Source organism: Parus major, chromosome 2 (genome assembly GCF_001522545.3).
Source record: "Parus major isolate Abel chromosome 2, Parus_major1.1, whole genome shotgun sequence".
NCBI classification, from domain to species: Eukaryota; Metazoa; Chordata; class Aves; order Passeriformes; family Paridae; genus Parus; species Parus major.
In genome coordinates, this window is record NC_031769.1 from 125,325,913 (window position 1) to 125,353,521 (window position 27,609).

The 27,609-nt window shown below is 34.7% G+C and overlaps 1 protein-coding gene across 1 annotated transcript in view; it reads right to left on the reverse strand.

The window, feature by feature from the left end:
* Positions 1-27,609, reverse strand: part of MMP16 (matrix metallopeptidase 16) — a 175,847-nt gene that overhangs the window by 12,241 nt on the left and 135,997 nt on the right. The window contains exons 7-9 of the mRNA XM_015618492.3: positions 16,460-16,598; positions 7,714-7,864; positions 3,704-3,819 (exon numbers count right to left, since the gene is read on the reverse strand). Coding sequence (XP_015473978.1) covers positions 3,704-3,819; positions 7,714-7,864; positions 16,460-16,598 — 406 coding nt within the window. The remainder of the gene's footprint in view (positions 1-3,703; positions 3,820-7,713; positions 7,865-16,459; positions 16,599-27,609) is intronic.

Here is a 27,609-nt window from a genome sequence, read left to right on the forward strand (position 1 = left end):
AGACAGACTGGGTGCTATTTGTAGTTAACAGTGCTTCCGAAAAGACTGGTAACTGCCTGTCTGGAGATAACATTATTAACCACCTATTCAATCAATAGTTATTTTCTTTCAATTCTAAACTTAAAAAAGAAATATTTGACAGTCTATTTTGCAGCTTGAACTGTAGGAAAGGTCTTCATCACCTACTACCACTTTTCAGAAAAACTTAAGTATTTCTGCATTGGTATTTTTGTAACTTTAACAGCCTTCCTAGCCAATGAAAAGGCATTATTTTCTTTTCCTTAATCTCTTGCATTTTTATTACCTGAAAATATGCCAGTAGATTTATAGAAAGATGTAATACAATTTGGAAAAAAAAAAGAAAAAGAAAAAGAAAGATACAAAAAGTCTTGATCTGTATCAAATGAACAGCTAGACTTGTTCGGAAAGTGCCTTCTATTCTGATTGGAATAAAACCAAAAAGAGGACTGGAATTCTTTACATATGATGAAGTTTTAAAATTTTAGTACGTATGAATTTCTTTAAAGCAATCTGTAGTTTAAATGAAAAGCATTATCAAATGCAAAAATTCAGCATTTTGAACCACACTTATCCTATCTTTGCATTTCATATAACAATATGCCTTTCACAAAGTACTGCACATCCTGGCCATGGATAAATATTTCAAGTATGGAAATTTGATGTATTATCTCTATCTTGACTATTATACATATATATAGAGACCATATACAGATGTGACACCTCTAAATCTATATTCATACATATATGCAGAATACATGTCTGCATATTCAGTGATAGAGCTAAGTCAAAATACAGACTTTAGTTAGTAGTAATTGATATTATGTAGCAAAAGGTCAAATTAAAACTCTTAAAGCAGTAAAGGAATTGCCAGCTGCTAGAGATCCAATACAATTTTTTCAATTAGAGCATATTTTCCACTGGAAAACTCTGAACGTAGTTTAAACTTTTCTGCCAGTTTTGCTGAGTTAGGAACCAGGATAATAGTCAATTACAGCTGAAAAATGGAAGCTACCAGCAGAGAAGGACAGTTCTGAGAGACTGAGTAGTTTTATTGCACATCCTGACAGAACAAATAACTTCACACAACTGTTGAAAGTGATTTCACCTAATCTGCTAGATGTGTTAAACCTGCCTTGAGAGCTGCTCCTTATGATTTTCTAGGTACTAGTCACCGAGTCATGAGTGCAACACCTGATCCCAACAGCACTGAAGGGCTTAGCAGTCACTACTACCTCAAATGTACTTATGTACTAAGTATCAGGCAAAAAAAGGCCAGTGGACTAATAAAGTAAACTACCTAAAAATTGCCCCACCATCCACTTTAGCAGAATTTCTAGTTGGAAAGTTAAATTTTCTGTGCTGCTCTCAAGGTAGAAAGAAAGATTTCTCCAATTTGGAGAACTTTGTGTGATCTCAGATTCCGTGTAGCAAAAGAAAGGAAATTTCTTCTCCGCCCCTTCTAAGAGTTTCTACCACATTGCTAGAAAATAAATCACAATATGGGAAGTAGCAGGGCAAATTTCAAAGATGTAACCTGTACCTTACCAAGCTTTTAGGACACTGAGTTGGAACACTGACTAGAAGAGAAAATTGGTTTTTCTCATCTTTTCCAAGACTCTTAATGCAAGATTACCAAAAACTTTTGCTATCACTGAAGGAAACCCCTACATGATCAGACTTATTGTAGGTGCTCATTTGCATAGTTTGCACAATAGAAAGCCAAAATAAGGAAAAAAAAGGATATTCTAAAATAAAATAGATTCTCTGTAAGACATGCTTTCAGATGTTTCCTTATGAAGGGTTATAGTAAAAGTTCTTTACCAACTCTACTTCTGTCCAAAGAAATAAAAGCAGTTTCAAGGCAAAATGCAATCATCTTCTTTCCAACTGAGATGTGGTATTTCCTTTTTGAATCTGCTTTTGTTTCTTTCTCTCTTCATACAAGCAACAGCAAAGTTGTGAACTGTTTCTTAAGACTTATTTTCTTTATTTCAGGGAAAATGTCTTAGTGGTCTTCTTGGGAACTTCATGGTGTCAATTTCAGTCCCTTTTTCTACCCTGGGGCTCCTATAGGATTTCTGTAATGCTCAAGAATTCCCTCTTTTCTTTCACCTACTCCAAAATCTCACTCCATGTTTTACTAACCTCCTCATGCAGAGTCCAGAGGACTATCAAAAAACCACTGGGGATAGAAAGAGAAGTGAATTCTACGTAATGAAAAGTCTTTCATGCCTTAGGAATGTGTGCTCTGCCTCTGCTGTGCTTTCAGACCCACTGGTCTGGGTGTTACAGTGAGATAATTTTCATTTTTAATGGGAGGCACGTGTACCTGAGCTCAGTACAGAATATATATATATATATATATATTTATATACACAAATATGTGTATATACTTATATATATACACAGATATAGATAGGCAGATAGATGATACACACACACACATGGATATAGATGTAAATAGATGTATATATATATCTATAGATCTATAATGTTTGTGACTATTTCCATATATATGTGTATTTAAAAACAGTTAATTATTGAGTGTGATGTATGCAGAATATCATCTAGAATGACCTACTTTCCAGTTAAAAGCAACACAAAAAATCCAATCTAGCAAAAAGGCCAAAATACAGACAGGGTTTCTTCTTCTGGATAAAACAGATGCATAGCAAGGAAGCAATTAAACATATTTCTGAAAAAACCCCAAACATTTCCATGGTAAATTACTTAATCAAGTTAGAGGTTGAAATAGGAGACTAAAATGTTTTATAAAAGGAAAGAAATCCTTTTATTTTCTTATTAAAAGGAAATTAAAATAATATGGCAATAGATATGTGTCCTGGCTTATGAGGCAAACAGAATAAATTCAGAACCTACTAATGAGTAAATCATATATGCCATGTAAAAATCGTCCAAAAATGATAGGATACAACAAATGCATATTTTTATTGCCATCAAAAGGATCTTTAAAAACTCTGTGCAACTGAGGGCTCTGTTGGCAGCTGGCCACCATCCCCTGGGCAGCACTGAATTCTCCTAAGATGGAGGAGATTTTGGCTGCTCTCATTTGTTTTCTGGTGTGTCCAGCTGAGACTCCAGGCTCTAGGTATGTGATGATGCATCTTGATAAAGGTAATAATACATCATACCAAAATCCCTGTTATCTGGTTTTCTATATCATGGACTTATGACATCTTTGATTTACATAAATTCATTGGGATATTTCTGCTTAGATAAAGATTTCGCTTCCCTTTTCTGGTTTTTGAGAGTGAAAAAAATACCTTCTAAGCTTTTTAAAAAGCCAACACCTTGAAGATTCCATAGAGATATACTATGTTTATGAAGCTTGTTTTAAGAGGTACTATAATTCAGCAGAGAACAAAATCAAAATGAATTAAGACAGAAGAAAAAAAGAATGGAAAGTAAGGTTTATAATAGTAAATTTGAAGGCTTTTTCAGCCTTAGGTTAAACAGTACATGCAAACAAAGAGCCATTTTCACTAAAATTATTTAGTAGTTCTTATGCAGTAGTAATTATGTAGTTCTACAGCAGGAAATACTCTGTTGAGATATCAAGAATTCCTTCACTATTTAACCCAATTAGTCAATCATCCCTCTACTACTCTATCTTACATAAAATGTGTAAATAAATCATTAAAACAAGAATGTGTTTGCATACCATTTTCTTTGTGGACAAAGGCTCCCTGTGGAGATTCTGGGATACCTTTCCAAATTGTGATTGGTTTGGGATAACCAGGGTCCATGGATCTCATTTCTTCACTGTACCTCCAGTACCTGAAATATTTTTTAAAGGAAAAAAAAAATCATTTGTAATATAGCAGATAGGCAACTTTATATTTTCCCCCTCTAACATTTGCTATATTCATTAGCCACAAGTAGGAATACTGGACTTCTTCTCTTTGAACATACTACCAGATTACAAATAATTCTATTTGCTGTTTCATGGAAGTAGATAGAAGATAAAAGACTTTTGCACTTCAACAACTAAACCAGCATGCATCTCACTTATAATCACCACAATGCTGATGCCTAGGGCTTTTGCACGGTGACACAGAGATGCAACATATGCAAAAAAACCCATTGTACATTAATGCTTTTCATAGTATTACAATAATGCAAGTGACAGTAGATTCAGATTAAAATACTGCCAGCAATCTTAATTTAACTCTTCATATGTATGCATTACATTAGCTTTTAATTTCATTGCATTATCACTAAATAGATGCAGTGTGTGCACTGTTTGTGTGTCTTTTTGCCAGTCAGCCTTTCTCAAACTCAAAAAGCTTCAGCATGAAGCTTCAGCAGGAATCCTGAACATCTGAGAAGTATTTACACTTGTGATTTATTTACACTCACAGATAATACTGATAATTTCTTTTTCCTTTTACTGCTGATCAAATTGCTATGCATATCTTATAAACTGGTTCTAAGAATACTGCATCTCTAATGTCCTCTGTGTGTCCTAATATTTTGGTGGGTCATTTCATATTTTGATTTACTCCATTAATTTAGAACACAATTTCATAGCTATCATTGATATCTGGTTACTGCTAAAAACTTGACCCTGTTTCTCATTTGACTTCAGTTTTTAGAAATCCTTGTTATGATCATCATATATTAAAAGATTCTTAAGTGGATGATATTTTGTCACTGTGAAGGTACTTAGGCACTCTAACTGATTCAAATTTTAATATTTTTTTAAAAGTATAGTGGTATAGATGCCTCAGTATTTCTCCCTGTAGGGCATTTCTCTGGCTTTAAACTTTACATAAAATTAAAAGATGGCAGATTTCAAGTGGGTTAAGCGTTGGCAAGTTAGATTAAAAAGACATTTGTATTTATTTTTTCTTTCTTATGCTTAAATTATTTTTATATCCTCAATTCTTAATCTAGTCACATATACATCAGCTACCAGCCAACAATACAATGCTCTTTATTTGGATATATAACATCTTTGAAAGTTTACATGCAGAAACAACATGTAGAAGTAGTAAAAAAAGCTCAAACATTGATACTGGTGAAACCAGTTCTTCCTCATCTTTTAACTCTAAGTTTCTTGGTCTGTAGTTTGCATTTTTTAAACAAATATATTTTCTTTTTCTGTTCCTCAATTCCAGAACTCTATTTCTGTCTTGCATAATTGATCTCATTTTCCTTTTTCTCTTTCAACCTTTTCACATTTTGAGCTCCTTCTTTTAATAACCTCTGGTTTTCCACTAGCCCTAAATGACTTACAAAGATGTACTTTGTCATTAAAAGTCTTTGTGCACTTTTCTGTGCACAGTCAGAAATCACAAAACTTCTGGGTTTTCACCATTGATTAGAAATCTTATTAGGGAAGGAGTGATCACAACACCACCTCAACAATCTGTGCTGGAATAATGAACATGTCTACAGGGTAAGGAAGAGCCTAGGCTTGATTCTACTTGGCATGACAAATATTCACAAGCAAACTTCCTAAAAATGGTTTGAGCTCTACAGCCTACAAAAACTTGTTTCTGTGTCTCTAAGACTGATAAATAACAGAAGGGAAAAAAATGAAAGTCCACTTCATAGCTTTAAAAAAAGGGAATTTGGAAAATATTTGCCGAACTATTTCTATATCTAAGCCTATTTACTTAATGATATCCTGAGCCATAGGATGTTTTTTATGAATAAAAAACACTTATTTAAAGTACATAAACCAGCTGGACCAGACAGGGCCATAAAACAAGGACATGTGTCAAGAAGTATTATCTTCTAGTCCCAAATGACTCAGTTCTGGTAGGACAGGAATGACAGAGGGGCTAATGTTTTCTGTAGTCAATTTTTTCCCCTTTTAGGGCTTCATAGAATTATTTGTAAGAATTATTGTTAGTGTTGAAATAGCTAATGTCAAATAACAACAATAATATTCCATACATGAGCTGCTTTAGACATATGACTGTTTACTGGTTTAAGTTTTAAATCTTCTTACTGGTTTGGTTAATGGGATTTTCTTGTCTGCTTATTTTTTTGTTTGGTCATTTTTATTATTATTTTTATTTTATAGCCAACATTTGATGTCATAAGCAATGCATTTTGAGAAACTTTTTTGAGAAACTGTTATAAGGGTTTATTCCCACTGATGGTCAATATCCTGTAATGGCTCAATTATCTCTGCAAGGCTCATGTTCAATCTTCTAACATACTGAATTGCATTTTTATCCTGCTGAGTTTCATTGTGCTTGTCAGCTCTAAGTAGCAACTTTTCTGCCAGCACATGTTTTCTCTGCTAGTTCTTTTTGTCTTCTGTTATTACCAATCGTGTTGTAGGAAAGTCCTGAATAGAGTTAACTGCCTATGCAAGGAAATATAAAAGGACATTGCTGAATAAAGCCTAAATGAAGTAAATCACAAAAGATTTCTACTGTACATCTTTTAACAATATGTATGTGGAGGTGGAAAATTATTAGGTGAAAATTAATTTGAATTTTTAAAAAAAATCTTCTCAGTCATAGAAAGCAAATTATTTAGGCATCTTCTACTCACTATGAAAACTGCTTGAAATGATACCTAGTTTTAAAACATTACAAAAATTTGACTTAGTTATCAGCTTCTCTCACCATGAGTGTTGGAGAGCTATATTTTTTTAAATAATAAAAACAGCTTTAACCATAAAATTTGTTGCAGTATTCTGCAGTGCAATTTTTACAGTACTGTTAAAAATTACCAACTGTACTGTCCTAAACATATTCTATGATGTGCATTAAATTAATTTCTTAAGTGATCCATGAATACTATTAGTGTCTGAGAACACTAAGTACCACACAGTAACAAAAACAATCATATTTTAATAAGACTAATAGAAATATTATAGTTATTAATAAGGAATAATTTGGCTCTGAGCACACAAAATTTGCACAGCAATACATCAATCAACAAACACAGTACAATACTGAAAACCTGTAAAATCCATAATTCAGAAAACTTGCAGTGTTTCAAAAATTAATTAATTCTCTTGACACCTCTATAAAGCAGACAAATATTCCTTTCCTTTTTTTTATTGACAGGTAAATAAAGATACAGACACTAGTACAAGTATTTCAGGAATGGAAAAGCCCTTGGATTTGACATTTTTTTTCTGTGCTTTTTTTTTTGTTGGGGGGTTGTGGTGGGTTTTTTTTTCTGTTTGTATCTTTTTTTAATTATTATTAATCATAAATATGTGTCCCTACAAGATTTATTTAGAAGTAATCCCATGAAAATGCTCAAATTCTTCTCTAGCTCCCAGGTTTAGGTCTGAGTTTCCTTTTTTACTTTGTTATTAAACAGTAGAAAATAAGTAATTTTCACTAACCTCTAAAGCTTTGGATCATGCCTGGCCTGCTTAAGTGCTGAGGTTTAGAAATGTGGATAAAAAGGAACAGGTAAGAGTGTACATAAACACATCACTTTGAATATTTAAGTTTCAATTTGCCACAACTGTGACTCGCCTGTTGACTTCCAAAACATAACTTTTCTACTGGATATACTCATACCCATTCCAAGATATTCCAACAAATATAATTTAGGTTATGAGACATGTGAAAACAGTACAGCCATCTATGCAGGAGGAGTTCATTTCATCCTTTTGAGAAACAGAGGAAAAGGTTAACATGCTGAGCTGATACCCACTGAATTTTTCCCTTGCAGACATCCTATACCAACCTATCTCCTTTGAAGAAGTACGTTTTTCCAACATCTTCCCACCAAATTGCTGAATCAATGCCGTGGGAAGGAATTCCACTTCCAAGTGTTATCAAATCATGAGGATAACCTGGCTGGAGAGTGGTGTCCTTGAAAACCCAGAACTTGTTACCTGTACAAAAGCATATATATGCACACATATACGTGTGTTAGTCATCAGTACTGTCAGTAGAAATATTAATACACTCCTAAGAAATAAGAAAGACTCCCAAAGGTTCTATAGCAGATAGTTCTTCCAAATACAATGAAATGAAAAATATTCCATCGCTGCAGATAATGCAAAATTAAATATGCCTTATGGATATCCTGCATTTATAAAGCATCTCTCTTCAAGTAGGTCCACAGAATATTTTGATACCAACTCTGTAGTAATCAAAACTAGAACAACAATGAAATAATCTCAAGAGGCTGTGTGGTTGATAATACAATACATTTACAGAAAAACTGTTCAGCAGTTTAATGTTTCATGAGGAAAGAGTGAATTTTATAAGAAAATAAGGTAAGAAAACACACACACACACACAAAAATTACAATCCTCATAGAGATCAAATATTTTTATTACTCTGTATTTCTCCTCAAGAAGTTAAATTACTTATGAAGGATGTATGATTATTTCAGAAATAACAATAGAAATTAATATTTAAACATATTTTCTTTAGGCTGGCCTAAAGACAGCAAACAGAATCTGAACTCACAGAGGTGAAAACCTTTTGCTGCTGAAAGTAATGGGGGTTTGCCAGTGGCAGTAAGACTTAAGCTTTGTCTGTAGATGACAAATCATTCCAAACCACCCAACTGACTTATTAAGTGCTGAAAATACGAGGTAGTTGTATGACTCTAGTTGATGTCAGGACAGTGTCTACACAAACCTCAGATTACCCAGGTTGATCAGGTTACTGTCTTAAATATAAACGATAGCCAAGGATTTCTTGGACTGCAATGCTGAGTGGCTGAAACCCCTACTGCTAGAGGGGTAACTGCAGTTACCAGATAAATACTTTGTGTACACAGGGATCCATGCCTACAGAAGTAGCAGCTGCACCAGTGCTTTATAGTCTAGATGCTCCCTGTCTGTGGGATGTTTCCTGTGGTCTCTCTTCCAACTGGACAGCTGACCTCACCAGCCCATGACTCCAGTTTCCAAACTTCTGTTTTTCCTCTAGCTTCCTGGCCAAGCTCTTCTTCACTGAGCACTTTCATGATTATCTCACCTACTTCACCATATCATATTGAGATATATTGAGCCTATAGCCCAATATTTCCCCCATAATTTTGTTGCCCTCTTACGGACTTTTCAACATACTGTACCAACAATCTTCTCCTTTTTTACATTTCTGCTTCTTTCTAATTCTTCCTCCAAACTCACTTCTCACCTGCGTCTTTTCAGCAGAGACTTCTCTTTCCAACACAGACAGCTATGGCTGAAAAAAGGGAATAAAGATCTCCATATGCTCCCTAGAAATAGGAAAGGGGGAGCATAATTTGCATGCACTTATAATTTGTTTATGTACTTATCTGACAAGCTTGCTTTGATGCCTGTCCTCTTTGTGTTATGTCCTCTACACCACAAAAACACTCCTTTCAGGCTAGACCATAGGCTCCATTGTGAAAGAACCATGCATTAATTTTCTGTTCAAGGCCCTGCCATCACCATTTTTTTCCGAAAAAGCATTGCTAGTTTTAGTAATAATTACACTAAAGGAGAAAATACTCTGGTGTTGGAAACCAAAATATAGAAACTTCTACAGATGCTGAAGGGTTCAATCTGCAGCCTTAGAAAAAGCCTGGAGTGATGTAGTGATGAAGGTACACAGACACTGGGTAGAGAAATTTTAAACTTGTATCTCTACAGTTATAAGTAAGAATATGCCTAGGTAGGTAAGAAATCCTATTAGGTAAAATAGTTTGAGGTTTAAGCTGTAATAGTGTGACTTATAGAGCAGGTTAGAGATCTAGAAACTGTAACAGAGGTGTGTATGAGTACGTGACCTGTCCGGTATTGGCTAAGAGAGAGACGCAGTGCAGCAAAATTAAGTAAAGGTGATAGGTTAATAAGTGAAAACAAGCTTTGTGTCAACTGCCTATTGGGTTAAAACGTTATATTGCAAAGAAGAAACTGGTGACTTCCTTGAGCTATGGCTGACTTGTTGCTCCTCTAAACCTCATGCCTTGAGACTGATACCTTATCTGGCTACTTCAGCAATAAATCATCTCAAAGTAAGGTGGTCCCATCCCTCGTTTTTCATCTCGACACTCTGACATCACATGGACACTTTGAGATAAATCACAAAAAAATCTAGACAAGATCTACAAACATATATACTAAACTGGCCTTATTAGATTCTTCACTTTGGTCTATCCATTTTTATGCATGACAATGATATTTAAAATATAAGGGGAAAAATTTGAAAACAAATTTTGCGCAAACACATTTGGAAACAGGACGTAAGAGATAAAATCATGGCTGTTAACAGTTGTTTTACTTACCTTTAAAGCTAGACAGGCTGTTATAAAGATTTAGGAGGTTAAGGTACTATGCTGTATAAATATTTTATAAGGAAATGTAATATTACCCCAAAGACCTAGGATCAGGTGTATGCCAGAATCATCAAGAGGGAAAATCCAGAGAGCTGTTTTGCAGTTGGTTTTATATTTTAGCTATCCCTCTGTGTTATTAAATGTTTGTTTAAAGGAAGGGTTTCTTTAATCTCCCTGTATGTACTGTCATAATTTAAAGCATGTTTTCATTTTATCAGAGTTTTAATTAGGAGAGGGGGTATAGTTTCCATCCCTCCCATGCTGGCTTAATTTTTTATCAGCTTCTTTACAGGTGCTTGTCACCCGCTTTCAAGCACAGACACTACAGTTTGCTCAACATATCCATTTTCTCTCCCATGCCAGTTGAAGGAGAAAATGACTCAAATAATGAGTATGTACAGAGCCTTTGAAGTATTGAAAATAAAAGAAAAACAGAGATCTGTGAAGAGCAGTCATGGAAAGATGAGTTCTCTGTTGACCTAGGATAAAGGTCATTGCTAACCTGAGATTTACCTTTACTGAGATGCCTTATAAAAATTCACTTGTGGAGTTTGATAATGACAGAGGTGAGCATCTTCAATCATTCTCTGTCCCTCCTCCCAGGTGGTTTATCTTTTGCCAATTCGTATGACTGGACACAGAAGGCTTCAGATGTTAATGGCAGTTTCAAATGCAATGATAAGAGAAGTCATGCATTTTGGACCTTACTAGTTGGTACTTATGGTGTGAACAACAGATGGCATCCAGTGAATGATCCTGGGCCAGCTCATTTCTGTTTCAGAAGATCATTCAAAATGACAGCTGTTGCACAGCCTTGAGAGGCATATGCTGTGATGTACGTAATGCCAATACTTTTCTCTGTGCCTCACAAGGAATAAAAGTCAAAGCAATTGTTATGAATAGATCATTATCAGCCATACCCAAGGAGGCAAAGTCAACTATTAACAAGATCAGGTCATACCAAAATAAACAATGGTTATGCACAAACCATTGTAAGTGACAGCACCACTGAGCCATTATTTTTTGCATATTCAGATACGCTGAAGTAAAAGGAAAGAGTAGACGTGGGAACAGACATACAAAACTGAATTCTTCACATAATTTCTTACTAAAAAGCAAATTCTTTCTTAGAAAACAGAGAAAAGGTAAATTTAACTGTGTTCTGAGGAGACAGGGGAGCATTAAGAGCTCTAACATATGCAAGCAAGGCCTATTGATGCTAACTAGAAAGAAATTTTATTTAACATTTGCTTTAGAAGACATATTTAGTCTGCTATTACTGTGTTGATTGCTAATGAGAAGTACTGTATATAAGAAATCCAAATGTTCCATCTGGCTGACAGTTTTCACTTCAGTTTTTTGTTTGTTTTTTTTAGGAGATTTGTTGTTGGTCTTGTTTTGGATTTCTTTTTTCTGTCTCTCACCTGGAGGAAAGTGGGTGACTATTGATCAAGAATTGATCTGATCTACAGAATATTTATCAGAACCCAATATTAGGAGAAGTTAAAGCTGAAAATCAGTGCAGAAGATACCCAAATGTGATGAGAATGAGCTAATTTTATTTCTAACATATTTATGTATCTTTAAATGTAGTACAAACTAATGCTAAAGTCATTTCATGTAGCTCAGATTCCACTTTTGCTAATAAATAGTTAATAAGACTTCATTAATTGTGATCATAATGGAAAGAACTATGACAAAAGTAATCATAATTTTGCTCTACTTTTAGATAACTAATGCTTGTGTGGAGTCAGAATCTATGCACTTGGCAGAAATCACTACTGTGTTTATTTTGCAAAGTTGGTTTTTTAAGGTCTCATTGGTAAGTTTGTTATTCTCACAGAGAATAAAGCACCACATGTTTCATGAAGTCTGAAATTTCAGAATGTTTAATCTCTCTGCTTTTATTCCCTAATGTAAGGTCTAATATAATAAGAAGCAGATTGGCAAGGTCAGAAGCTGAAAGTGAAGCAAGTGATAAAAAAGCTAAAATGTCTTACTTCTTGTAAAAATGCTTTGTTAAATATCATCACTGTAGGGAAACAGCTGAGAAAGATGAACCATGGAATCATTTGAAGTCTCTCAACATCCATCTTTGACATTCTAAAAAAAGTACTGGAAATAAAGGACATCTGTGTTGCTATGCTTCACCTAAAATGATAATATTCTAGATATTCTTCAGACTGTTTACCTTCCTACTGACTACTGCCAACAAATGTGTGGTTTTTAGTAACTGGTTCTTCCTTTATAGAATCTGAATTCTGAATAATTGTGCTTCTGGGTTTTTTGTCCACATTATTTGCAATTATGGCATATGTGTAGTGCAAGAGGTGTGTAGCATATAATCACTGTGTTAGAGTGGTGAGATGAGTTCCCACATTTTTAAACATATAATTTAAATCAGTTAAAAATTTAGTATCTAATCCTGAATGTTATTTCTTTTCCAGTCAACATTCCTCTTAATTTTGGTCTTTCAAGCCTGTATCTAATCTTTTTACTAGCATCCTAAAATTACTATTCATGGTTCCTTTTTCCCCATTCCCTATTTCCCACATCAAGTTTCTGTCATTTCTCTGTTCCATGACCTGACACTATAGTAAATCTATTTTTCAATATAAAAATGTCAGGCCATGGGGTAAATGCAGTGATGTTATGATGGAGGCAATGGTAGTATGAGTTTTACAGCAGTCCTTCTATTGCTACATTTGGTTTACCATAACATTCAACTGCACAGATGGCTTGACAATTTCATTTTCAGCACTATGTAAATTCCCAAAGGTACAAAAGTACACAGAATGAATTTTACTATTCATATTTTCTCATTAGAAAATAAAATAAAATAAAATAAAATAAAATGGTATCTTTCTGATGCCATCTTATTATAATTCAGCATGGACACTGGCAATGAATAATAACAAGAATTCAAACATCTGTTTTTTATAAGCAGCTATCCACCAGATTGCTCTGTACTTTATAAGTATGGTCTGGTCTGCTGGGGGCTGATGAGTCCATCTGGCAGGGAACAGGAAGAGCATCTCGGTCATAGCCTTGCCAAGCTGGTAAAGAGGACTTTTAACTAAAGTTGCTGGTGGAGGGAGAACCTCAACCCATCCCACTCCTACCAGCTTGATGTCAGTGCCAGCAAGAGATGTCCAGAGCCTGGACAGAGATCACAGGTCAGCAGGAGAGCACCTGAAACATCACAAAGGAATTCCAGCCACTCCAGCCAGTAAGTTGGTTTCACTGGGGCACCAAATTAAATGCCTCTACAGAAACGCACGCATTACGCGGAATGAGCAACAGGAGTTGGGGACGTGCTTGGAAATTTGTGCACACCTGCAGGGCTGTGATCTTACCAGCATCAGAGACGTGGTGGGAAGGCTTCTATGGATGGAATGTTGGAATGGAAGGCTGCTGGCTCTTTAGGAAGGATGGGCAGGGAAGAGGGCATGGGGGTGTTGCTGTCTGTGTAAGTGACTGCCTGGAGCACATGGAGCTCTGCTGGGATGGATGAGGAACTTGTCACGGAATCACAAACTCAGCTAGGTGGGAAACAACTTCAGAGAACATCAAGTTCAATCTATGACCTAACACAACCTTATCAACTAAAGAAGCATGGCCACATACAATCTTTTACTGGGGACAGTGACTACACCACCTGCCTGGCTGCCTGTTCCAGCACCCATCCACTCTTTCTGTGACGATTTTTTTTCTCTTTTTTCCCTGACGTCAAGCCTGTATATTTGTAGTACACTATGGGTCAGCACTAAAGGGAGGGTATGAACAGATGACACTTTAGTGTGGGCCAGAGGAGTACATAGTGACATTAATCCAGTGCAAGTTCTCTTCTGGCATTTAATCCATCTTTTCTGTTTTATTCTCTGAATAACAGATGTAGACATTGGCTTAGGTATGTGCTTTGCTAACACATCTGCATGCTAGACTTCAGATTTAAGTTCTTTCTAGAAGTTACTTGTTTGGACCAATTTTAGACTGGTAAAGCACACTACCTGGATAAGACATTCTACTTGCTCATCATCTTAGCATCAACTTGTCTATTTCTAGCACCTCCTCTAGGGAGGAGGAAATGTGCTCTTCCCAGGAAACTTTGTGATGGAATATAAGAAATGAGACAATGATCATTTACCTACAGTCTATTTATATAGATTTCTGTAAGGCAGTTGAGTTGCTTGGAACAGGAATTTTTCAAGGACACCCACACAGAAGACTCAGCTGAAATTTTTGATTCTGTAGCAGTGAAAAAACATGAATTACACTGATAGAAAACACCAACAGTTAGATATTAAGAGTCATGAAGACATGGCAGAGAAGCAAAAATTGAAGAAAAAAAATTGTACAAAGATAATACAAAGACTTTTGACCTTGGCAAATAATGGGGTAATACAAATGTCATTAGAAAAATAATGGAAGGAATTTTGAAAAGAAGACATATGGAAAAAGTACCTACAGCAGAATATCCAAATATCATATGATATCAGTTAGATGGCTGGTCTAACTAACTGGTCTGAAATCAGATAGCATACGGTGGGGATGATGAGAAATGAAAATCCCAATTCAGATTTCTAAGGGCACAATCCTGCTGTTCCTGCTTTCTTTAATTAATCTTGATTTAATTTCCCAGAGAGAAAATAGAGAAGTTTTCTCTTCCGTCTGTTGTTATCTATAATCCACAGACTACAGGATCAACCTATTCCTCTAAGACCTAACAGGAGCCAGTCAGCAGTGGGTGAAAAGTTAAATAATGATTAAACTTATTTCAAGGTCACAGGGAAGGAAAAGAAAGCAGCTGTAAGAGCAGGCTTGATCATTTCTGTCTGGAGCTCAGGTAATGGATCTCAACATTATCAAGGCAGAAGTCTGGAATGCCCAGGGTATCCACTTTGCTCCTTGTAGAACTCGTGCAGAGGAATAGCCACAGAATAATATTTTTATCCTTCCATGTCCTATGGACCTAAAAATCAAGAAGTGGGATGGAGATTTGGAGGTACCATGATCATGATTCCCAACCATATAAACTTGACGGAGTTAATTACTTGAAGTTTATATTATGGCAGAAGAAACAAAAGCATTTGCTGCATTGAAGTCATAGAAATAGAAAATGTACTACATGGAATGTAATTTTCCTTATGATTCATACAAAAAATACAATTTCACTTTGGTAAAACATAAAATTCATTGTACTGTTATGAAATGTTTCTGCATGGTATTAAATATTTTTCATTTAACATTCCCAAAATCCTGTTTTGATCCCTAGTGAATGAAATATTACTTCTAGCTCCCTGTTAATAACACTTGTAAAAATGAATTAATTTTTTTTATATAACAACTTAAAAAAATCTACCTTTTTTATAATGAGTTAAAAAATGAATTATTCACAACACTAAACAGCTGAATAATTTTTCACATATTTGTTATCTATTCAGTTTCTTCTTCTCTCAAATTATTATTTTATAAAACATACTTTGCATAATTTGCAGACCTTTGTCACTAAGTATGCATTCATTAAGCATATAAGAAAACATAATCATTAAATCTAAATTAGATACATGTCCAAGAACTTTAATTTTGAAGAACAGCTGAAGTTTGGAGTGAAATTTGAAAATAATTGTTAGCACCAATTCAACATCTACCACCTATTTTCTGGAGTTTATGCTTTTTTAAAAACACTAAATACACATCTATGGAAAAGATTATTTTTCCCCACATGAAACTCCTAACATCACAGGTCTTAGATGAAACAAATACAATGCAGTACACCAAGGTATATGTAGCAGAGGTGCCATTTAAATATATAAGGAATTCATTTGTACAAAGGAAGAAAAGCAAAAAGAATGACACAAAAATAATAATGGAAACGTCTTCATTGTGTCTTCCTAAAACACATTTAAAAAAAATATTTCATAATAGACTACTTCATTTCTATGTCTCATATTTATACTTTCAAATTTTTATTTAATATGTAAGAGCAAATGACTTGATACTGTGAAGGGTAATCATAAATTAAAAATGTAACTGTCAAACAAGAAAATATTGACTTATATACTCTTCATTTAGCTATCAATTTGCAACAAGATTTACAAATCATTAGTAAAATTAAACAAGATGTGTTTCAAGAAATCACAAGACCTTAATTTTGTTCTTTCTTACCTTTGAAGAAGACGAAATTCCCCTCACTGTTTTCATAAACTGCATCAATACTGGGAGGCAGTCCCCTCCAGAAGTAGGTAATCTGCATGGGGTATCCATCCATCACCCTGTTGTTTCTGACTCGCCAAAACCACTGATCCTGGAAACCAAACATTTACATGTGTTCAGCTGCTGTCTTGGAAATACTGAACAGCCTATCCTGGCATTTTTAGAGCAGACCTTTTGCTGAGTGGATTAGCACATTGTGTTTGCATTTGTGTCACATTACCAATGTCTCGGAACTGGTTTTTGCTGAGGTGGGACAAGCTACACACATGAACCAGGTGTTTGGAGCAGACAGTCCTCTCAATTCTTATAAGGGGCCCAATTTAAAATTTGTGGTCTGACTGCAAGTGCTTTTAGATTGAACCATATGCTTTTGTGACTGCCCAAAATAATGGGACTACATACAGGCTTTGAAGACAAATTATTTTTTTTTGCAGTGGCAGCTAACAGTGAAATGCTGATAGAAATATGTGTAACATTCCTACATCAGTCCAGTAAGAACTATGCTCTGATGACAATTTTACTGTAGTGAAGTTTAGCAGTCTTTCCAAGTGACATTAAATAGAATGGTTAAAATTACAGCCACACACACACATATATGTGTATATATATATATATATATAAAATAGGTGTTAAATCCAGCTAAATCAAGTACATTGCACATTAAATGGGTATCAATAAAGGTATCATCACTGTACCTCTTCAGAACTGTTTTATTTCATTCAATATTTAGAGATGAAGGATAAGTATTTAATTTCTTACACACATTTGATAATTTTTCAGTATTAGTATTATATAAAACAACCCCCTTTAATAATAAAGGAAGTGATGTTCTGCCAGAATCTGTCACCGTTTACATGGCAGTTATTCCTCTGTGTAAGAAACACAGATTTCACAGTGCAACAAAACCTGCAAAATCATCAAGTCAATAAATATCTTCTTGAGAATGAGTTATGTTTCAGACTTAATAATTTGTGGAGTATGCTTGCATTATTTTATTTTGATAGCAAGACCAATAAAATTATATTTTCCAGATTTGGTATTGAGTTGTATGTCAAACTGTATTTCATACTTCACATTGCTGACTTGCAGTATAATAGTTAGAATATTCTTATCTACTATTTGCTCAAATCCCGTAGCAAACCAATAATTTTTCCTGCTATACTATTAAAATCTTAACAATAATGCAATTATGGAAAAACTGGAATGTTTGTTTCATTCATCATATCCCCATTAGTTTGTTTTACAATCTGTTTATACGTATACATAGATTTATATGGGCCACTGCCTCTAGTGTCAAAATATTCCATTCTGAAGCATAACTGTGAATATAACATGCCATACTCTCTCTTCTGCTGATGTAATCTTGTAGACTTCTTATTTTCCTCATCTATTTTCAGCATACATACCTGTGCTTGCAATAACCATGATTAGGTATAGATCCTACAGGTTTCCATAAAACTAAAATTTTGAAAATTTATAATTTTAACATTTTTATGGTCTTATTTAAACAGACAGGGGCTGGGTTATGATTTGTCAATAAACACTATTTCAGGGAATCAGCGAATATCTGGAAATGTCTGAGGTCAGAACTGAAAGTTTGGACCATTTATAAGATTGGGGAAGGTAGATGTTGGCAGAGGCTGACAGAATAATTTGTTTATGTAAATTTAATCTTCCTGGCTGACTTTCCTATAAACATGCTGGACTCAAGGAGTTCAAACTCTGGGACTCAAGAAATTCAGCATGTAGCTGTAAAGCATACCAAGGACCTTACTGAAGGATCAGATGGGATAGGCTCTGCTTATAGAAAGAATGCTTCATTTCAGCATATATATGTAAATGTAATTCATGGATCTCAAACAAAGTTCTATTTACCAGCATTTTTATCATCCACATTTTGGTAAACAAGTACATTTACTGAAAGTATGTTTTCACAAGAGTTTAGCTATTATTGAAATTCAGAAGAGGCATAGTCCAAGAGAAAGCATATTCACTCTAATAAAGCTCTTTCACACTTTAAGTAAATAGCTTTAACAGTTTCTCTGGCAAAACACTTCTCAGTGTATTTGTTTATGTTGAATAAACACAGTTTTGTCTCTTTTGAGAAATGGTGTGTGTTGAGAAACCCTTTGCCTTTCCCACTATGTTGGTTAAATATACTTTTTATTATTTTGTTTCCCCAAAATACATTAACTAGAGCAGACAGGTTGAACTCATGACTTGTCACATGCACTCCAATGCAAAGCCTAACAAATGCATATATTGAATTCACAGATTTTAGTGTATTTCCTTGCTGGCTAGCAAATACCTCTTTGTAAGCATCAGTAGATACCCAATTGCTTCAAAAATATGGATTACTCCTGTGCAGCTGAGATCTGGCATAATAATGGATCATTAAATATTATGACTATAGACATAACAAGTAAATTAAACTTGGGCAATTATTCCCAGCTCAAAAAGCAAAACTGAAACAAACAGAAATCAACATTTAATTAAGATAAAGCAATATAAATAAAATCCAAAATATGGGCATTGAGTGAGAAGAGACTGTAAGATATTTCAGAAACACTATGATGGATAAAGAGTAACAGTCAAATGAAGAAGCAGTAGCAGTCACTCAAATTGAATGTTTTGACATTTTATTTAGAAGATGGGATGTTTCTGAGAAAAAAGACAAAGCTCTTTAGAGAAAACAAACTAAACAAAGGTCATACATAAATCATTCTGCAATGTCAGTAATTGTTTTAGGTATTTTTTTCCTGCACAGTTAAAGGGACTAAAATATGATGATACATGATCCCAGCACATAGCTCCCTCATAAAAACACTTCTTTATTAACTCAGAGAATCTTAAATGGAAGAGAGTATTAGTGAAAAAAAATTCTGGCTCATAATGCATGATTTTCATACTTTGTTGGTTGATCTCCTCCCAATCTTAGAATATACAATTTCACCTTTTTAAATGAAGATTGTGTTAAATTGCTCTTTATATTTCATTCTGTGAATCTTTAAATATTTACTCCTATGAATAATTATTTTGCATTTCAGTATTTATTACCAACTTAAATATCTTTCAGATTCCTTAAGGGACACAAATGATTTGTCTCCAGGTATTTTGGTTTATCCATAATACACAAACTAGAGGAGCTTTTAGTGCTAAATTAATGGACCTTTCTTGTCTAAGCACCTAATTCTTTCTTATGTCTCTGGACCAACAACTATTGTCAGTGTTAAAACTAATTTGCTACAAAATGTCTGGAGCTCTGACCTTTATTTTATGCTTAATGAACTTTATCTACAATTCTGTCATGACATGTGACACTGACTCAAGGTCAAATGATACCCAGTAAAAACAGAAAGATTGCCCAATGTGATAGACAGTCTAAAAAACAACAAGCTAGAAAGAAGGAAAAAAATCAGAAATCTTTGAACTGGTACCTTTTTTAACTACTTGGAGATGAAGGCAGGTAAAGATTTAAGGCAGACAGAGGTGCAAAACAAGGTCAAATTGCAACTGTAAATTATATTATTTTTACTATGATTATAAAAATGTGCGTGAACCCCCAGTAATTTTTGAAATATCCTTGCACTGTACAGCAAAAATCTCTGTGAATTTCTGCCTGACTTGATGTTCAGTTGTATATATATATAGTGCTGTTACGAGTATTCCCCTAATAGGATGAAGTGAGATGCAAAATTTAATAGCTACAGATGATAGGGAGAGAAGTTTTACTATTTCTAGATTCCACAGGATAACTCTTTGGCCTATTTAATTTGAAAAAAGAAAAAGCCACATAAGCAAAATACTTCTGCCCTAAATAAATGTCAATCAAATCAAACACTAAATTTCAATCAATACTGTAGCATAATATTATTGACAAAATACATCAAGGTATCATATTGGGTTCTGTGCTCTCCCACAAGCATACTCTGATCATGTGCCAAAGCAAGCCCATGTCAATGGAAGATTAAACACACCCAGCAGCTAAGCATAAACAGAAGCAACAGACTGACACATTCAGACAAATGAGTATCTTCTCCTTTTTATCTTAGTATTGTTAAAAAAAAAAACAAAAACAACAACAACAACAAAAAAACCCAGAAAATAATATACTAAGATAGGTAATTACTTTAAATTCTTCTCTTAGAGAAAAGGAAGAGTTCTGGTTATATGCAGAAAAATTTACCAAAGGACAAAGGCTGCAGAAACTACATTTCAAGACTGTGATCCAGGAGACAATAAAGTTCCCCTACTATACACCTAGATGGGATATTAAGAAACTGAATTTGGGAAATGCAAGGTATAGTTATTGTAGCTAAACCAAAGTAAATTTGGAATATTTTAAAAATCTCAATCTAATCTCAAAAGGCATTTTTCCACTTCTACTTCATCAGGTTGTGACTTTCATCAGGGAATCTCAGTGTTGGTAGTAACAGACCTGTAGCATGTGGAATTAAAGCCTTTGTGCCTACTCATTTGGGGAATCACACTATTTCTTTAGTAACATCCATTCTAAACATTCTAAATTTGGAATTTATAGCATTTAACACAAAGGGCATCGCAAAATAAGAAAAAAAAAAACTAGAAAATTTTTAGCAACTTTCTGGGAAATAATTTTTACGGAGCAGAAAAAAAGAAGATACAGTCCAGGGGATTTAAGTGCAGAAAAATTATTAGCACAATTCAGCTATGAGAAGGATTCTGAAATTATTCTTCTTTTCTGTTTTGCTTTTTTTCCTCAATATAGAATTTGTAATGAAATTTACGGACTAGCTTTACTTCAGTTCCTACATAATTCCTTAGTAGAAAACAATTGGCTCTATTGAGACCAGAATTAGACATTAAATATATGCTACCAATCTAACTCATTTTAGGAAACAATTAACTAAATGGACTATTTATACACACAGAGAATACTTAGCTCAGCTCATTATGAAGCTAGTTCACATTAACAACAAACAAAGCTCCTTTAAAACTACAAAGGACTGTAATCTGTTCATTAACAGATGGATGTACAATGCATCACTTATTTGAACTTATAGAAACAATTCATCTTTCTTAATGTGTTTGGGACAACAGCATGGCTACCCAGTTAGAAAGGGCATAAATGGGGTCTGAGAGCCATGGTGAGAAGTCAGAGCACTTTGCACCACTCAGGAAAATCTCAGCACTTCCTATGCTGAGATCCTGAACCTCCTGTTGATATTCTCACTGGAAATGAGACCAAATCATTGGATTCTAAACAAAGATATGCAGAGACATCACCAAAAACTTGTTCTGTTTCTTCCTTACTTTCTCAAGTAAGGAATTTACTTCTTTGATGCCAAGTATTAAGCACAATTATATAAAATATCAAATATTTACTATAGGTACCTAATCAGACCCTGGAGAATTCCTATAGACAAATTAAAACCATTGCTATGAACTTATTCTTTTCCTTAAAAACATGTTATGGCTAACTAAGACCATGGGCAAAACAATTAACTACTGTGAGCTGGCATAGGAGCAAGTGAAAAACTGGCAAACATATCCCATTGCTGAACTGAGAATGGTTTAAAGTATCTGTCTTCAGCTAAGCTGAGGTTCACTGGTGCAAATACATTTTTAAGTGGAAGTATTTGATTTTATGTAGTGATTTTATGTAGGAAATCTTTGCTAAGGAGTATGCTAAGCATTTTTTTCTTGTATCTGTTTTTATCTCCTCTTCTGTATTACTGGCACAATAAAGTGATGTCAAGTAATTTATTCAGGGTCCAAAATGGCTTTATGTTAAAACATGTCTTCTTGATGTCTTATTCTGAGTCCTAACTACTTAACTATTGGCCTGAATAGTCTCTTTCAGTCATTTGAGGTATGTCAAAACTGCTTTTCATTGCTCATGCTGAAATCTATAGCTGTGCTTAAATATATATATTATATATAAATGAAGCAAGCCAGAAACTAGACTTCAAAGAGCAGGGAAAATATGAAAAGAATCCATTTATTTTTCAAAAAGGACTCAAAGGGTTATGGCATTTCATATGTATTGTGACTCTTCATGAGAGAAAACTCTTGTTCTCCTCCCTCATTTGTGAACTGCCGTACAGATCTCCTTCATGGACCACATATACAACAAAATTGCAATGTACAGTCTTGATTATCTGAAATCTGCTTTATGGACCACCAGAACAACAGGATGTAGCAAGAGGAATTGTGACTGAAGCTGAAGCAAAAGTACGTCCTTTACCCTCAACATCAAATTCTAAAATGTGGTTGATTAGCCAAAACACTGGCAGTCCCTCTGAAATGTAATTTGATTTTTTATAGTTATTTCAATACGCTGCATTCAAGTACTTCCACTTCTAGTGCTGCACAGTGATATATCCAGGATGCAAATTTTCTCCTTCTTTTATTTTGCCTTTTAATTTCTTCCTTTCTCTCTAAATTTCCTTGTTTTACTTTTTCTCTAATGTGTACTTTGGTCATCTGTTCAGGCTGCCCAAGCACTGACAGAGGGAGGAGCAGGGCTGACCTGTGCTGGAAAACTGCAGGATTGCCTGAGCCCATCTCCTGCCTCTGGGGTAATACATTTAAGAAAGGGAAAAAGCACTGGTCCCCACTCAGAGGTCTTTTTCTTATTCAAATCTGTTTCGTGATCAGTAGCAGATTTGATAAATTTTTCATTCTGTCTCCAATACAAAAATACCGAACTTTTGACAAGAAGCTACAAAAGAATTCTGCAGTTCTTCAACACACTTTGAAGAGCACCCATTCAGTTTTAAACTAGATTCTGCAAATCACTCAGTAGTGCTATATTTTTCTCATCTGAAAGACAACATTTATTGTTCAGCTATTTAAAGCAGAGTTATTTTGTCTACAGTCATAAACATAAAAAGAAGAGAAAACTATTCATATTTTTAGAATCATAAGAACATTATGATTGGAAAAGATCTCTAAGATCTTCTAAGTCCAACCTTTGACTGAATACCATGGTGCCCACCAAACCATGCCATTAACATATCTGTGAAGCTTATTTTAGTTGTCATATGTTGATTTTTTCCTAATTATCACACGTATTACAAGGCAAATATGTAAAAAAGTACTCAATCTAGTGAACTTACATTGCCTCTTTCTAAACAACATATAACAAAATATTCAGCCAAGTACCACGTGCAATTTGGTCATTTGCTGTGCAGAAATTATTTTTCACATCTACTTGGTTAACTATCAGTGTATCCAAACACTGTGTGATTCCTAGAATATTGAATGTATAAGACATACAAAGAAAAGCATCTCTTAAAAATAGACCCAAAGCTTAAAAAAAATGCTCAAAGGCCAATATTTACCTTTTTCTTTTTTTTGATAAACTGTCTTGGTGTGTGTCATGGGGTGGCTTTACCTTTAAGGTAGTTTTGAGAGCTAAGGAAGTTGAGGCTGCTGGTGGCTGATGGGAGTCCTTTCTCCTGACCAATTATTAAGCATTTCTAAGAACTGACAGCAGTTCTGACCATTAAAAAGTGAATTCAACTTGTAAACACCCCCTTAAGAAGTACAGTCAGAGCTCTCTTGCCTCTCTTTGGTTTCCGGCTTCTGACAAGGTAACGAGGCCCTGTCTTGGCCTCCTGCCCCTCCAGGCCGGACGAGGCCGCAGGGACAGGGGGGGCGCAGAAGCAGAGCTGGCCAGCCGAGCTTGGTTTGCAGTTTCTGCTGCTGGACTGAAACCTGACACCATGAACTCTTACAGCTTTTCTAAAGCTTTTAATTCTTTTACTACCTGGATAAACGTACAGATTACTCTTTTTTACTAGAAAGACAGAGAAAGAGAGACAATCAACATGAAGAAGACATCATAGAACCACCAAAAACAGTGAGGAAAAGAGTTAAGTTTAAATAAGAAAGAGGGAAAAAGGAGATGTTTTACAGCTGAAATATCTTTCTGTTAAAGCTATGGAGATAGAGAATAGTAGTTTAAAAAGACTCCTTTAATTCATGACTAGAGTATGGGGAGGAATAGAGTGTTCAAAGTGTGGACTTTTGAGAAAAGAGAGAGTAATTGTGATACTGTGAGTTGCTGGAAATGGGTAGAGTGAAGATTTTGAAGCCTTGAGGGGCAAAGAGAAAACAGTTTTCCAGGAAGGCTCACAGAGACAAATGAAGAGGACTTCTGCCTTTGAATAACTCATCCTTAAAATGGCATCCCTAGACTCATGGCCCATACACACCTCTGAGTGATGTGGAATGGGAGGAGTGAACTCTGATGACAGGATTTCCAGGCAGCTGGCATTAGAGAAATAGAAAACTATAACAAAAATAGTTTTCTTGCGAAAAACTCCATAGATTAGCAGGAGGAGACTTCTGTTTCTCTACAAAGACTGATGAAAAGACTCTAGCAAGAATTGGGACTGGTTTTGACCATCAAAGTTCTAAAGTTTTTTGTCTCTATGTTATCATGTGTACAAAGAAATGGTAAAGTAGTGAGAGATAAAAGGGTTTTCTGGAAGTTTATTCTGGTGTTCTTATTCTTGTAGTTTGTTAATAAACTGTCTTTATTCCTTTTGAGTTTTAAGCCTGTTTTGCTCTTGTTCTAATCCATCTCTCACAGCAAGAAATAAGTAATTTTTTTAGTTACTGGTTTAAAACCACAACAGTGTAATCCAAAGTGAACTGACTGAGAAAGTATCTCTTCTTTCAATGAAGGTGGTGAATGCAGCCTACATTCACAGCAGAGGCATCCACACACATGGCTGTAGTTCTTGTTTGGAAAATAGCTTGACTGAAATCCTGGCCCTTTCCCATCACTGTTCATCTGAGTGCAGGAAATAACTGCTGTAACTAACTTACTTTCATCTTTGTCATCACAGGTCATATGATTGCTGTTGCCCAGTCCCATTGCTAGTGCAGGTGGAAACTGTTTATTAAAAATATATTCTCGACACTTCAAATTAACAAATTTATATTACTGCATGTGAAAAAAAATTATTCTAAAATAAACATCTCTTAAAACTGTTCTTAGTATTTGGTGTTCTACAGAAGTAAATAATTAAAGCATACTTTGATGTATGTTTGTTTAATACTTAATTTTTAATATTGTATCCTCATTTTTTACAGCTGTTTTCATTAGTAAATCATTCTTTGGTTATAGCCCTTATTTTAATTCTTTCAGTCTTATTAATTTTCTTTTTTTATAATTTCTTCGCTATCAAATTGTATGTGAAATTTTTATCAGTTTTTTGATGCACATCCATCTGTCCTCTCTGTTTTTCCTGTGCAGACAGTGCCAATGGCATTTTAGCATTTCTTTGTATACATTAACCTTTTAAAAATATCCTGAAGTAATCAAAAGCTGTAAGTATTTATAAAACACTTTCAGCTCAAGGAAAATCTGTTCTGCAGAATCCATACAAAACATGCTATGGAATTTTTGGCTAACACCAGTGGCTGGGTAACACTAGATCTCACGTTGTACATGAAACTCAGCAAATTTAGAGACCTCCAGCAACACCATGGGTTGATCTGGGCTTTCTGTGGATGGTTACCATGTACTATATCACCACCATATACTTTCAAAGAGCACTTGGCTCCTCCTGGAAAATCTTCCAGATGAGATCTTGTCCACTGTACCTCTTCAGGTTACAAGAATGACAGTAATAGACCTTGCACTATGATGCAGCTGGAGATGATATCACTTTTTCTGATCTGTCCCACAATATATGTATAAATGGTGACAACTCAGGTAATCAATGTTTTATCTTTACCAGCTGAACATACAATTGGTTTTTTTAAAAATAGTAACAAAAATAAACAAAATGAATCTCCATTTGGATGGGTTTATATATTCCTAACTGAACTGAACATTCTAATTCATTCTGATTTGTCCAAATAACTAAACTAACAGAGACACTAAAAAATGTTCTCACTGCCACATGGTTATGATCCAGTATGAAGAAACAAATAGACACGAAAGAAGCAAAGACCTGTAATGACACCAAATCTAGGCTTGCAGCCAGGAATCTCTGGAATGTTCAAATCCCCCTTAATGCTCTGTAGGTATCAGCACATGCCCATGAAGTACTGCACAACACCTCTTGTCCACATGATGTGCTATAGGCCTTTGCAGAGCAGTTAAGTGTTTTATTTCCTCAGTAGTGACTGCACTTTGAGAGTACAGAACCATCTAAATCTTCTTGAACCCAGCTCTGCTGCCCTTCCCCAAAGGGAGTTAATATAAAGCAATGAGTTCCATGAATTCATGGAGCAGTGGTGTTTCTGCACCATGGAAAGATAAGAAAATTAGGCATTTTTATTACTAAAGAAATACCATTTTTCTTGGTTAGAATTGAAAAACCTTTTCCTGATAGTGAGAAAAAGTGTTCTGATGAAGTATTCTATATTTAAACTGTAAATATTCTAACAAAGACGAGTCAAATGTAAAAAAAAAAATAAAATCACAATTTAATTTATACATGCACCTGTCATGTAATGATACAAATGAGAGATCCTTGACACATCATCTTTAAAACCAGGCAGGTATATAGAAGGGAATAAACAATGAAAGGGGCTGAAAAAGGTTTAATATGTAGTTGCATTATGATATGAGGTGCAAATATGTGCTTTGTAGTAGCTATTCTTTTATCTTTATAAATAATAGCGGAAAACACCAAGTTGGAATGTAGATTGGCTCTCTCAGAAGCCTGCATTTATACAGGTTATGTCAACACATGATCATGGTTCTTCGAAATATCATGGGACATGTGACAAACATAATGTTCAAATGAGTCAAATCTCCTTTTGCATTGACCAACACCTACTTCTTGATATTTCTCTTCCAGTAACACATTCCACTTTTTATGCACTCTTTGGGAAACTACATAACCCATTATTTTCTATAACAGTTTGCTCGCTTAAATCTGGCAAACATATGAGCCTCTAATGTATTTGAAAGCTCAGTAACACTAATTGTACAACTCTCCATCACCCAAATAATCTGTGATATTATATGTCATACTCTTCACTTTCTTTTATCCTTTTGCAACCTCTTTTACCATTTCATTAAAAAAAGATCAATAACTGTGGACTACCTTTTTCTCTTTAATGAAACTGTCAAAAAGATTTCAAAACATGTG